This window comes from Montipora capricornis, chromosome 4, assembly GCF_036669925.1.
Source record: "Montipora capricornis isolate CH-2021 chromosome 4, ASM3666992v2, whole genome shotgun sequence".
NCBI classification, from domain to species: Eukaryota; Metazoa; Cnidaria; class Anthozoa; order Scleractinia; family Acroporidae; genus Montipora; species Montipora capricornis.
The window spans coordinates 31,810,023-31,825,022 of NC_090886.1; the positions used below are offsets into that span (position 1 = coordinate 31,810,023).

General features: G+C 41.7%; 2 protein-coding genes and 1 pseudogene across 2 annotated transcripts; all 3 read right to left on the reverse strand.

Annotated features, from left to right (window-relative positions):
- Positions 1-4,135: 4,135 nt before the first annotated feature.
- LOC138046557 (uncharacterized) lies at positions 4,136-6,337 on the reverse strand. The gene has a single exon (XM_068893170.1). It carries the CDS (start codon positions 6,335-6,337, stop codon positions 4,136-4,138), a length of 2,202 nt encoding a protein of 733 aa, XP_068749271.1.
- A 351-nt stretch (positions 6,338-6,688) lies between these two features.
- LOC138046558 (uncharacterized) lies at positions 6,689-8,632 on the reverse strand (annotated as a pseudogene).
- Positions 8,633-8,651: 19 nt separating this feature from the next.
- On the reverse strand, positions 8,652-9,754 carry LOC138046559 (uncharacterized). Its single transcript, XM_068893172.1, has 2 exons — positions 8,727-9,754; positions 8,652-8,670 (listed from the first exon to the last, which is right to left on the reverse strand). Exons 1-2 carry the CDS (start codon positions 9,752-9,754, stop codon positions 8,652-8,654), a joined length of 1,047 nt encoding a protein of 348 aa, XP_068749273.1.
- Between the last annotated feature and the right edge of the window lie 5,246 nt (positions 9,755-15,000).

Below are 15,000 nucleotides of genomic sequence, written 5' to 3' on the forward strand. Positions count from 1 at the left end.
ACCTAGATTAAGCAAATACTTAACAGTAAAATATATAATAATAATAATAATAATAATAATAATAATAATAATAATAATAATAATAATAATAATAATAATAATAACAGAAAAGATTAATAAAGCATCAGCTTTTCACTTCCGACGTTGACGTTGAAAGCTGGCTCAAGTTCTTGAATAAAGAAGGTCTCTTTTATTTTACAATGATATTTTACAATGATACAACTTCCTAAAGTTCATAAGACTGGTTGTCCTTTCCGCCCTATTGTTTCATCGGTTAACACCTATAACTACAATCGTGCTTCTTACCTTGTTTCTATACTTCAGCCAATCTCGACCAACCAATACACTGTCAAAGACTCTTTCAGCTTAAGAATGGAATAATGTGCTCTTTGGATGTCTCCTCCCTATTTACAAATGTGCCACTCGAGGAAACACTAAACATTTGTCTAGACAAATTGTATTCTCTTGCTGATCCTCCGGCTTTACCCAGGGTTGTTTTACGCAAGCTATTGGAACTTGCCACCAAGAAGAGCCACTTTCTTTTTGATGGTAAATACTACGACCAAATCGATGGTGTTGCCATGGGTTTACCATTGGGCCCTGTCTTAGCCAACATTTTTATGTGTGTTTTTGAAGAAAAGTGGTTGCTGAACGCCAAAGTTAGTCCTTTATTTTGGAATCGTTACGTTGATGACACATTCACCATTTTTCACAATAAAGACAGTGCAAATGAGTTTTTGCACTATTTGAACGGCTGTCATCGCAATATTAAATTTACCATTGAATTTGAACATAACAATGCAATTCCGTTTTAGGACATTCTTGTCACACGTAATCAAAACAACGCTTTCACGACATCCACCTACCGAAAGAAAACTTTCACAGGTTTCTACACGAAATGGGATTCCTTCACTCCACGAAAGTACAAAATAAACTTTATCCGCTCCCTCACTTATCGCTACTTCCGTCTTTGTTCATCTCCCTCCATGATAAAATCTTCTCTCAATGATATCCGAAAACTCCTACTTCAGAACGGCTACCCACAAGGCATAATCAACTATCATATCAACGATGTTTTGAACAAAAACAGACAACATCAGCATAGCAATCCAGTGTCTACAGTTCCTAAGAAAGATATTGTTATCCTACTTCCCTACTTAGGTTTGCAAAGCAACCAAGTCGCTAAACGCCTGAAATCTTGTGTGTACAAATTCTACTCTTGTGTTAACCTTAAGATTGTTTTTCAGAGCACTCGATGTATAAAATCTTTCTTTCCTTACAAGGACCGTATTAATCGTTCACAACAATCCAGAGTTATTTACAGAGCAAATTGTTGGGATTGTAATGTTTTTTACATCGGTAAAACTAAACGGCGGCTTCACGATAGAAAAACCGAACATTTTAAGGCCCTAGCTAAAAATGACAATACTTCAGCCATTGCTGACCACGTCAAGGCCACTGGACATAACATCAAGTGGGATCATTTTGATATTTTAGCGAAGGGCAAAACAGACTATCATTGTAAAATAAAAGAGACCTTCTTTATTCAAGAACTTGAGCCAGCTTTCAACGTCAACGTCGGAGGTGAAAAGCTGATGCTTTATTAATCTTTTCTGTTTTTATTATTATTTTATATTTTACTGTTAAGTATTTGCTTAATCTACGTTCCAGTCCCCTCATCCACTTTGTTATATATAAATAGCTGTTTTAAATTTCAACGGTTACTTTTGAAAATGTATGTAGAGCACATATGAAAAGTCATAATCAAAATGAACAAGTTCAATATGTTTATCATTGCTGTTTGTGTCTTATTTTTGATCAAACTACGATGGCCCAAGAACAAAAGTATTTAAAATATAAAGAACTCAGAGAAGCCAGCGAGTCGATTTCGTAATGGCCGGCACATTTTTGTTTTATGCACTAGAGTTGCGAAAAACGCTTCAACAAGTTTCGCACGGCAAAGAAAACCAACTAATCGGTTCGTGCATTGAAGGAGAGTTTTTTAATAAGCAATGACGATTTTCGACTATTTTCAACCAGAAAAAACAGGGAAGTTTGTCTACCCCGGAACGTACACGTAATAGTCCATTTCCGAGTTCATGTCTACCTCCTCTTCAAAGCGAGTCTAAGTGCGAAGTTTTTGTTATGAAAATTAGGTTTCATTCCTATGTAAAGTAGAACTAATTACCAGCACAAAAACTTCGCACTTAGACTCGCTTTGAAGAGGAGGCAGACATGAAGTCGGAAATGGCCTATTAAAGTTAAGCCAAGCAAGTTTCGCTTGAAACATGCTTGACGATTTCTCAGCTCCGAATGATGTAAAATGAAACATGACAGGAACGAAGACAAAAATTGTAAAATTATGTCATTACAATTTAGAAAAGTGATACAATTTGTCGCAACGAGAGGTCTCCAGTCCACAAGAGGCTTAATAAAAATGTGTTAAAAACATAACACAACATAACGAACCGTCCACTAAAGCGTGTTTCTCACTTGTGGGATAAGGACAAATGTGAGCACTAGGATGAGCTTGCGACGTTTACACAGTGAGACAAGCCGATGAAAGTTGGGCATACGCAAGCGTAGTAACTTCCGAGAAGATCTAGTAAGATTCAAGATGGCGTGCGAATCGTCGTGACATCTCCCCTCTAGCTAATGAAAGGAGTTATAAACATGCAATCAAAAATATCATCATTGTCCACTAATCATTGATCAAGATCTGTCACAGTCATGCAAAGTTAATGTTTCAGCTGATAACAACAACTTGGATTAGCGATGTACTAAATGATTAATTGCCCTTAATCAACTAATTATAGACAAAGTCATTTAATCTGAGTGGTTGTATAGTTCTACCAGATCTAGTGCGGATAATACCAGGGTACTGGATGATGTCACTTTCTGGGCACTTTGTGATCCCTCTGTCACTTATTGGACTCGTGGATGGTCCTTGTGTTACTATCAGGGGTCTTGATGATGTCTCTCCTGTCTCGTCTGTAGGGAGTGCCTTTTGTGGTCACAACCACTGATCTAGGGGTGTGAGCATGTTTTGTAACTGTAGCAGGTTTCCAGCCATTCTTTGATTTTAGTCACCAGTTTTGACAAGAGGTAGTGACTTGGCTCCTCTGACAAAATACAGCCTCTGTGTTCTGTTGAGCCAGGAGCTAGGACTTGGCATCCGTTTGGAATTCTTGCATCCAGTGACTGTGTTGTAGTGAGAAGTTTGATTCTTAGCCTTCTGTTAAAGAAAATTTGAAATAGGGAACAGGGTATTTCTGCTTTCGAGCAAGGCAATGTATGGGGTAGTACCGTCTTCATAAGCTTTCTTTAGTAGAGATTTGGCTGTTCCAATGGCCTTTTCTACTTGTCCATTAGCTTGTGGGTGTTTGGGACCTGTACTTGTGTGCTTAAAGTGCTACAATGTCCTAAAAATCAACTTTTATTTTTCTTTGGATTTCAAAACTATGTTAACTAGTCAGTAAGTGACCCGAGTTTTTAATCCTCGATTTCAAAAATACACCTGTTTATTATTAACTTTAAAATCCTGAGGGAGCTGGATCGAGGAGAAAATGACGTCAATGACTCAATAGTTTAAGGATACATTGCGTGTGTACGTGGCTAAATTAATTTGCAGCACGGGAGTTTTGGGTTTTCAGACTTTTAAATTCCTGTTTTGCATATATAATAAGAAGCGTTTACACGCTGGAACTTTAAGATACTGAGTAAATGACGTCACTTTTCCCTAGATCCAACCCTCTGAAATCCAATCGGTCAGTTTGGAACGTGAGTAATGACTTTAAGTCGGTTTCTTGCAATACCTATTCTCTCAAGGTGTTGCAGGATATTCCACAGACGATTATGTCTCGAATTTAGCTTGTCGCTGCTGGGCGACGATAAAACTCTGCTGGTTCGTTTTTGTACAACTTTATTCTCCGACTTTACATTCAGAACGTCGCTTTCTCACGCACATTTTTACAAAAACTCAACTCATCACTTTTACACGTGCGGACGAGGTCCCTAGCAACGGACTGACGTCATTGGTATCATAGCAACGCGACCGGAAATGAAAGTTCAGGAAGCAGGAGGCACATCCCCGCCCCTAGTCGAGACACAATGTTTGTCGAGACGATTTTAAGTTCTACTCTTCCGCCTCCTGTACTAAGCAAAGTTTCGTGATTGGCCTTTTATACTCTCCGAACTGAGTTCGTACTGTAACAGCTCGAACTAACCCATCCTGCCCAGGATGAGTGGACACGATTCTGCCCAACGGCCATACACCTCGCGGCTGATTTGGCTCAGCAACTAGGACAACATCTCCTTCTTTGAGGTTCTGTTTCTTCTCTTTCCACTTCTTCCTTTCTGTCAGGCTAGAAAGGTACTCTTTGGTAAAACGTCTCCAGAAGAAATTAGCTAGCGCTTGGGACTGTCGCCACATCTTTGTCGAGTTAATCTCTCTGTCACTAACTTCAGCATCTTCATAACTCGGATTTGCCCGCAACAACAAGAAATGGTTTGGGGTTAACGCTTCAATGTCCCCTGCATCATTGGACACATGAGTAATCGGTCGACTGTTTAGTATTCCTTCTGCTTCGACTAGTGCGGTTCTCAACACTTCTTTGGAAACAGCCCTGTCCGCAAGAATTGCCTTCAGCGTCTTCTTGGTGCACTGTACTAGCCTCTCCCATGCACCTCCAAAGTGCGGGGCACTTGGCGGCTGAAATTTCCACTCGATTTCCTTAGGAGCACAGAAGTTTTGTATCCTCTCTTTATCCAATTGTTTGATGCATTTCCACAACTCATTATTTGCACAAACAAAGTTCGTTCCACTATCGCTGTTAATGCTCTGCGGTCGTCCACTCCGCGCCATGAACCTTTTCAATGCCATGATGAAATGATCTGTTGAAAGATCATCCACAAGTTCAAGGTGGCACGCTCTAGTACTCATGCAAGTGAACAAGCACCCGTATACTTTAACTTCACTGCGTCTTTCCTTTACTAACATAGGTCCAAAAAAGTCAACTCCAGTGTTCCTGAACACCATTCCTGGCTCAAGTCGGCACTCTGGTAGACTTGCCATTTGCTGCTCTAGAGGCTTTACTGTCTGGCGATAACAGTAGTTGCACTTGAATTTCGCGTTTCGCACTACCTGGCGACCATGGATGATCCAATACTCCTGCCGAATTTGATTATGCAGGTGCTCAGTTGGCGGGTGGTAGTAGATACGATGCATTTCTTCGACGATCAGCGGTGCAAGTTCATGGCGCGAGTCAATTATTTTGGGATGTCGTGTTCTGTAAGGTAGGCATTGTGCTCTCTGCAGCCTTCCACCGACAACCAAGAACCCATCTTCCAACCTTGGGTCAAGAGATTTAATTCTACTCTTCTTGTGGATCTCCTCACCTATCTTCAGACACTGTATCTCCTCGCCGAATGATTCAACTTGCGCCCTCTTCACAAGATGATTCTGAGCAGCTCTCAATTCGTTCGACGTAAGTGCTCCCAGTAGACGTACTTCCTTCTTAGCTCTTACATTGTTTGCAAATCGCATCACATAAGCTGTAACTCTTCTTAGTTTGGTCAGTGACGAATACTTCTTCCACCCTAACAGGACCTTGTTTTCCTGAGATGCTCCAGCCCATCTTTCCTTCTTCTTTTCTTTGATGTCATCGTTCTCGCAGGGCGCTTTGACTTTATTTTCTGGCCAGAGCTCTGGTGATTCATACAGGAACTTGGGTCCACTAATATAGCGAAAGCCCACGCCAAGTTCCGTAGGACTTAGTCCCCGGGTGATGTCATCTGCAGGGTTAGCCTCTGTCGGCACATATCTCCAGCTCACAGCGCCCGCCCCTAGTGTGGCTCCCAGACTGCTCATGATTGTGTGAATCTCAGACACCCGGTTACCGACGAATGCTTTGTAAGTGGAGCTCGTTTGGCGGATCCAATGTAGGACTGTGGTGGAGTCACTCCAGAAAGTTATCTTCTCTATCTTTGTAACCATTTCTTCTACCAGTGTTTGAGTTAACCGCACAGCAACTAAAGCTCCCATGAGCTCCAATCGGCAGATAGACTGTGACTTTAATGGAGCAACACGGCCTTTTCCCGCTATAAGACTACACTCTACTGTGTCATCTATAAACGCTCGTCTTAGGTAGGCACACGCGCCATAAGCATTCTGGCTAGCGTCGCAGAACACATGAAGTGCAATCTCTCGTACAGGTTTCTGTTCTTGGATAAGAGCTCTCGGAATTCTCACTTCATCAAGCTTTTCTGCTTCCTTGCGCCATTCACGCCACTCTTGAAGATCAGCTTCTTTCAACTCGTCATCCCATCCGTACTTCATACGATTTAGATTCTGCAGGATGAGGGGGGGGGGGGGGGGGGACTCCCATATGAAACAGACGGGGATGCTCGTCGTCTCGCTTAGGGGTGTAAATTTTGGATTTTGGTCTCGCTTAGGGTGTTCCGGGCAAAGCGCCAATATTTTATGCCACCAAGGTCTCGTTTAGGATTCCGCGAAGAGAAACAGAAGGCATTCGATGATTATGCCTTTTTATCATTAAAACTCATTGCGTGTCGTATTTTTGTGTTTTTAAACGGTCTCTTATAGGGGTCAAAATTTGCTTAAGCCACGCCTAGATTGGTCTCCTTTAGGGGTTAAATTCAAAATTTCCGACGAGCATCCCCGTCTGTTTCATATGGGAGTCCCCCCCCCCTTCCTCATTTCAATAGCTTCCTCGCAAGAATCTGTTGACGGTAGACCATCATCCATGTAAAAGTGCTGGTAGACGGCTTTCACACCCAGAGGTAAATCTTCCCCATTCTCATCAGCATTTCGCCTCATAGTGTAGTTCGCTCTGGATGGCGCAGACACTTCTCCAAACACTGTTCTCTCGAACTGGTACACGCTTGGTTCTTCTATCAGAGAGTCTCTCCATAAGAATCTCAATGCTGGCTTATCACGATCAGGGAGACGGAGCATATGGTACATTTCTTTCACATCAGCGGCCATTGCAATTCTTCCTTCGCAAAACCTGAGGAAAACTCCAAACAGAGAGGACAGAAGATCTGGTCCTGTGTAGATCTTATCGTTCAAACTTTGTCCCATAAATTTTGCTGATGCATCGTAGACTCTTCTGAGGCGATCAGGTTTTTTGGGATTAATGACAAATCTGTGTGGTAAGTACCAAGTCACTTTACTATCGCACCGTATTTCCCCTTCACTCAGTTTCTTCACATAGCCCTTCTCAACGTCATCCTGGATTGACTTTGCATATCTCTCTCTGATCTCGGAACAGCTCTCAAACTTCTTCTCTAGGGATTGTAGCCTCCTCTTTGCCATTCCGTAATTGTTGGGCAGAGATGGTTCCTCATCTCTCCACAGTAGACCTAACACATACGCATCTTCATTCACACTCTTAAAGGTTGTCTTTTCCATCAGTGACAATGTTCGCTTGTCCTCAATCGAACGGGTTGGATCAGTTAGCTTGACCACGCCCAAGGTTTCTATCTCTGACTGAGCCATGACCAGCTGCTTCAGCTCCTCATTTTCAACTGAACTTCTTTCATACACTTTGAACCCATTGTATGGAGATGCTACTCTTCGCTCACCAGGTAACCAATTAGTCACCGCCCATCCAAGTGGGGTCTCAACAGCATAAGGTACCCTGTCAAGTTCCGGTTGACCTGAGGGTTTCAGAATTTGTGTTGGTAGAATCAAGTCAGAGTTGTTAGTTCCAATTATGAGTTGCACTGGACCCGTGTCAGTGTCACGCAAGTCTAAGTTCTTCAGATGTTGATACTCATGCTTGATTGTTGACCACTTCAACTTCTGATCCGGACCATTCAGGCTAGGAATTGTCTTCACATCTCGCAAGGAGTACTTGACCTCCTCTTTTCCGACTCGTGCGACATGGCATTTCTTGATGTGCTGGGAAGCAAACACCTTCTGCGCATTAACTCCTTGAATTTCAAAATCTACCTCTTTGCCTTGAAGCCCAAGTGAGAGCGCTAAGCTTTCATCTATAAGCGTTGTGTTACAGCCTAAGTCACGCAATGCCATCACCTGCTGTTTTCCTGTTTCTCCAAAGACAACTATGGGAAGTACTTCAACCAAAGCAAGACCACCAGTCTCACAGCCTGTGTACGCTGATTGTTGATACTCCTCAAGAGGCTCCACAGCCTGACGTGGTGATGAGTCTCTACCTCCCAGGGAGACAGGAGCTGGGTTTCTCTCAACTTCTGGCACTTGTTCTAACTCACGTTTCGCTTTTGCCCGTTCAATAAATCTCAAGTCGACTTCATGTACAAGGGTATGATGACGCATGTCACAGTTTTCAACTTTGCATCTATTCTTACTACGACATTTACGCAGACGATGACCGGGTAATAGACAGCATAAGCACAGTTTGTGTTCCTCGACAACTTTCTCCTTCTCGCTAGTCAACATTCCCTGAAAACGTTTGCACTCTTGCAAAGTGTGATTAGTGGACTAGTGAATTGGGCACTTTGTTCCACAGCTGGCGCGTAAATATTCTCCCGTGGCTCCTACAAACAGCCCAGGTTGGGATTTGTCAGCTGGCTTACGCCTATCAACTTTAGATGTATCTGAACGCTTCCACTCTCTCTTCTCTGGCATCCACCGCTGCTTGGACTCACTAATTTTTGCCTCTTTCTCTAGCCAATTTGCAAATGAATCCCAGGTTGACAATTTCGGTTTTCCTTCAACATACTCGGCCCATCTGCCGCAAAGGCGTGTGGGAAGTTTAGAAACAGTTGCTTCAGGGACTTGCGAGCTAAGCTCGTGAAGAAAGTTATGCTCTTTGAAAATGCCTATCAATTCAGAAACTATTTCTTGATACTGCCGGATCTGCACACTATTTTCTTTCACTATGGTCGGAAACTGATCTATACGTTTCTTCGCAGCTGATACCACTGTGTCTACACGACCAAAACGCTCCTGGAGCGCAGTCCATGCCTCCTCGTATTTATCTGAACCTGGCATGAATTTCGCTAGACATGATTTTGCACTTCCATCCACAGAATCTAACAGAAATTTAAGCTTCTCTGTTGCATCATAAACTTCCTTTTTATCCACTTCAACATTAAATGCTGCTTTGAATTTTGAGTACTCTAGTGGATTTCCATTGAACTTCTGCACGTTTGGTTTAACGATTTTCACAAAGGCTGGCAGCATTTTCTCAAACAACTGATCTATCTTTGACGTTTGCACACTAGGGTCTCCTGTGGCAGAGGTTTTCAACTCAGCTTCACCTTTAGCAATAAAAGATTCACATGTCTCTTTTTTACGGGGCTCACTAGAAACCTCTGTTACGACCTCTGGTTTGGTGGATTTAACTTCCTCCATGTGAGGTTTTTCAACAACATTGTTTTCAGTAATTTCCAGGTCTAAGCGCGAGACCCGATCGTTCACACTGTCTGAAGGTAATTCATTTAACTCTTCATCAATATCACCTTTATTTGACATACCTTCTTCCTGGGCGATGGCATCTTCGAATTCATATTCCAATCTTGATTCTTCAGCTTTCTTTTGAAGTTCCAAGAGCTTTGCACGCTTCTGTTGTTCGGCTCGCAGACACTCGATCTCATTTGCGAACGTTTGCTCGGCTATTTTTAGTTCCAGTGCTAACTTCTCAGCTCGCAATTTCTTTCTCAAAACGGAACGTTTACTTGAAGTAGTAGACTCACTTGGCGTGAAAAGTCGAGGTGTTTCGCCTTCTTCTCTGTTTGAGGCACTCATCTTGGCACGACTTTAATGACTCTTACACAATATTGAACCAGGCGGTTCGATGATAAATTTTACACAGAATTACACGCAGTTTCACGGCTATCGTACAGCTTGACTCGGCGATTTTTACCTTGATTTCACAATCTCCGGCTCGGTGGACCAAATGTCGCTGCTGGGCGACGATAAAACTCTGCTGGTTCGTTTTTGTACAACTTTATTCTCCGACTTTACATTCAGAACGTCGCTTTCTCACGCACATTTTTACAAAAACTCAACTCATCACTTTTACACGTGCGGACGAGGTCCCTAGAAACGGGCTGACGTCATTGGTATCATAGCAACGCGACCGGAAATGAAAGTTCAGGAAGCAGGAGGCACATAGCTCTTACATAGTTAACCAAATTCGCACGTGCTTGCTTTTGTGCGCAGCTCGGTTACGTACTGATTGATGCTCTCGGTCGGTTCCTGAATACTAGCGTAGAATTTATGACGTTGAAATGTGATGTTCCGCCTCGGATTGCAACAATTTTCAAATTTCTGGAGTAAGACGTCAAGGTTTTGACCAGCGGTCGATAGCAAGAATGTGTTGTAAATTTCCAGTGCTTCTCCGAGGAGATGAAGAAATAGAGCGACTTGTTGCTTCTCAGGTTTTTTCTTTGAAAAAAAAATTCGTGCTTAAAACTGTGTTTGAATTCCAGGACTTCAGAAACCACGCCATGTTTAATGAGAGACCACGTGATCGAATGACGTAATATACATATCATGAAAGGTCTTTAGCTCATTAGATGCCAAGAATGGGTTTTACCAGATCAGCCTTGACACGTTTTGGGCGTTATCGCTATCTAAGAATGTCTTTCCAAATAAATCTGGCGCCTGAAGAGTTTAAAAGTAATATACAATCAAGTGAGGACGGCTGCGGTCAAGCACCCTCTTCTGGCAAATTATGAGTATGATGTCCACAAAAAGGTCTCGATACAGTGTGACGCACGTAAAAACAGACTAGGATACACATTCTTCAAAATGAGCAGCCTGTCGCCTGTAGGAATCGCTTACTTCCAATGAACGCAGGTATGCACAAATCGAGAAAAGGTGTCTCGTAACAGCGTTTGCTTGACAGACATTCAGCCAGTACACTTCACGCACAGAGAAGGTCACAGTGAAGACCGATCATAAGCCACTTCAATCAGTCTTTCAGAAGCCGGTCTTATCCGCTCCATGTAGACTGCAGCGGACGCTGCACAGCCTACAGTGTTTCAACTTGAACATAAAGTACAAACACGGTCCACGAAAGTACATAGCTGACTGTGTGTCTATTGCCTATTTGGCCGACCCAGGAAAACAAGATGAAGAATTTCCAGACTTTTCCTTGGAAACAGACGCATTCAGTAAGCCTCTCAAAGGTCTTCAATGTGTCCAATGAGTTAGACACAGTTACAAAAGGCAATAGGCCTGGCCCTCCAGCCTCTTGAATGAAAAGTCGTAGTAGGGTGGCCAGAGTTGAGGCGTGATGTGCCCATTGCAGTCCTAGAATCTTGGACCCACAGAGAAAAAATTTATCTTCATAACGGTCTCCTGTTCAAGATCTAGAGTCAGCACACCATTACCATTGAGAACGGAAATCATTGCGAGAAGCCATGCTATCCATCTCGGAATTGTGGGATGTTTGCGAAACGCTAGAGACGTCGCCTTCTGGCGTAGAATGAACAGCGACCAAAAGCAAGCAACCACCTATTGTTCCGTATACGCAGAGTTTGAAGCAAGGAGCCTAAAAAAGCTGTTGCAGACGACGAAAATTGCATATCGTCCTTGCCTTGCTGAATGCAGAGCTCTCTAAGCGTTATTGTTTTTCTTCAATTACTTATTTTGTAAGTGTAATAATTAATTTCTTAAAAAGGGAAAGATGGACAGGTACGATACTGATTTTTTTTGTGTTAATTGTCTCATTTATTTTCGTGGTGACTGTCATGTGAGCGTTGTATGTGTATATTTGGTAAAAATATTGTAAAGGTTGCTCTGTTTAACAAGTCAATTCTGTTGATTGGCCACAGTGTATTCAATATGGTAAAATCTCGAACAAAAGGAATGTGACTTTGTACCACAAGTGAGTGTTCTATATTTATACTTCAGTCGGTCTTGAGGGCGAAGTGCAACGACCAAGTGCAATAAAACTCCTAATGGTTAGCCCGCCAAGCACACCGGGGAGTCGAGTCCCGCCTCACAACTAAAGCAAATTCATGTTCATGAAAGGCAATAGCCAACCCTGGCCTAGCCAAGTCTAATTCCATAAGCAAAATAAATGAGAAGTCCGTGGCTCAATAAGTCCCAATCGTGTCAAAAAATCGTAATTGCTAGATGAGTTCCCCCCACCCCCCGGGTTAAGAACCGTGATAAACCAATTCGCTTTTTTCACCAATCCCATAATACAGTTCATTTGGGGGGGGGGGGGGGGTTATTTGCATTAAAAAAAATGGATATCCAGTTCAATGAAGCATGACACAATCCCAAGAGTAATTAAATTGTATTGTTTTTATGTAAAGACCCCCAAAAACGTATTGCATTATGGGATGGTGAAAATAGTCAATTTGAAAAATCCAAGACCTCAACAAGTCCCAATCGAATCATATTTACTAGATGGGTACGGTCTGAGTCGAAATCCATGAAAAACCATTGCCACATTTATGCAGTCAAAACTCTTTTGATTTAATCCTTTCTGTCTATTTCGGTTGTTTTTCTCCCTTTATTAAGTATCCACTTTACCTTTTTTTTGTCGTGCTGATGATTATTACTGGCTTTTTTTAAACAGTTGTTCACGGTTTTAAGTTCTTCATTTTTACCTGAGCTTAAGTCATTGATTGAGTCACTTCCGCACTTCTCAGTCCCTTCAAATTGTTTTTTTTATGTATCACATATCATATATCTTTATTTACCCTCGGATTTTTAGAGTAGCTTGGTGTAGCTAATATCTCCGAGCATTTACCCTCCCAACCATGATACACAACAGAAGACAGACCACAACACCGGGAGCTACATGCCCTACTCTTTATGACAAGTGTGCAGGTTCTTTTACGTCCCACAGGATTATAAACATTGAAGGGTTATGAGACGGGACCTCCGGCTTATCGTCCTTATCCGAGAAGACTAAAGAGTCTAACCATTTGCAGATGTAATTACAAAGGCAGCACTTTCTCCTGAGTTATTTAAAGACCCTGAGTGTTGGCCCGGCCGAAGTTGAACTCACTACCTCCCGCGTAACAGCCCGGTGCTCAACCAACTGAGCCACCGGTGCGCGGTGTATTCGTCACGTGACCCTGAAAGCTGGTATTGGTACGGTAATGAGTTTTCTGCGGCCAATGACAGCTATGCCGCCACCACCATGCTTTCCAATGCACAAGAAACGTCAGAACTAAATCATGACTGTGGCCCTATGAGTAATTCTTACTTATTAGCTATTTGCTGAAAAACGCGGTATTATTTCGTTTTCAAGACCTTTAATCGACAGAAAAAACAGGGGAAAAGTCTTAGTCAAACAAAGGAACTTGAATGTGAAAGACGACCCTGCGGATATGGTAGAACTAAAGCTTTTCATCACATTATCAATGTCCTCGCATAGGACTCTTGTTGGGTTCGGGTTTGAACCGCTCAGGAAGAAGGCGGTCGAAACTCGAACTCAACAAACAAGTTGATCCTGTCAGTTTAGCGTTACCCTTTTAAACTTTACCGTTATGTCAGTTATGTTTTCTATAATATTGTTGGTTAGGTGAATTTATCCGCTTGTAACGAACATTTAATCTCTAAAGAAGTATTGTATTGATACTGATCATGTCCATCTGTTACTGATCATGTTCATCTGTTACACTCACTCACTATATTTTAATTCAAAAGTGGTTGCATTTTTAAAAATAATTGATTCCGTTTATTTATTTTTATATAAATTTATCCTTTGTCAGCTCAAGCCGGAAATATTTCAAAACTGCACTGCTATGAACTCAATACGCTCTCTCTTATTTACACCAAGAGATGGAAAGAGTAACTACCTTATTGGTACTAATTTTCGCGGGCACTTAATTTCGGGAAAAACAGGTCAGCATATTTCGCGGGTCTTTATTTTAGCGATTTGGGTGCAAAACTATTTTCTTAGGGAATTAATTTTCGCGAAAATGAAAAAGAAAACATATTTCGAGAATTTTATTATTATTTTACTCTTCTTATTGCTGAAAATCATCAACTCATAACAAAACCAAATTAAACTATAGAAACCGCGCGCATATGTACCATTAGACATAGTCAAAGACATTATCATCATGCTTAACGTTCTTCCCAATTGCATACATACTTACATTGTACCTTGGTACCATTGGCATAAAGTTTTGGGGCTCTATTCAATTTATAGGGCGAGCTCAATGTCAGTGAACGGGTCTTCTGGAGGGAGATCCGTTTGTCCATCTAAGAGGTCAGAGATCCCGGCTTTCTCCCATCCTTTCTCGATGAGTCGCACACACAGCCAGGTGGTTGTAAAGGTCCACCAACCAGAGGGCATGAAGTAGTTTTAGGACTGTTAGTCTCAGATCCGCGTTAGCATCAGTGCTGTCGCCTCCCGATTCTATTTGCTACTATTTGATTGTTAAACTGTTTTCTTCATCTTTTCTTCTTCATCACTGTTTTCTTCACACATTATACTTTCACATTATAGCTTGCGTACATTATACATAGGCGTGCTTCTTCATTAAATTGAGAAAACTAGAAATATAGGAGGGTATTAAATTTTGCGACATTAAATTTCGCGGGAATTTTTTTTCGCGTCGCTTTAAGTTCGCGATTTTTTTAAATCGCGAAAATCGCGAAATTAAAGCGACGCGAAAATTAATACTAATAAGGTATTTAACATGATGAGGTTAACTAATTTACTCATGAAAACCAGTTGACATAATCTTACTGTTTTTCCTCAGATTCCTACAGAATAACAACATTACTTTTTTGACGAATGGAATTTTTGCCAAACTTGTGAATCTTGAATATTTGTAAGTAAGACCAGTGAAACATATCTCAAATCACAGCTACCATGGTTTGACCATGTCTCACCGTTTTAGCTATCTGAGGTAACAGCCTTGGGTAAACTTCTTGCTGAAAAATAATTGCAATGTCCCTTTTCGCTCTAAAATTCTTTTGAAACGTAATTTGTATAATTAGGCAATATATTGTTTCAATCAGCAGCTTTTTCTGTTTTAGATTATTGAGTGGAAACAAACTTCAAGAAATCC

Coding starts and splice junctions, on each gene's coding strand:
- LOC138046557 (XM_068893170.1), bottom strand. CDS start 6,337: ATGAAGTACGGATGGGATGACGAGTTGAAAGAAGCTGATCTTCAAGAG.
- LOC138046559 (XM_068893172.1), bottom strand. CDS start 9,754: ATGAGTGCCTCAAACAGAGAAGAAGGCGAAACACCTCGACTTTTCACG.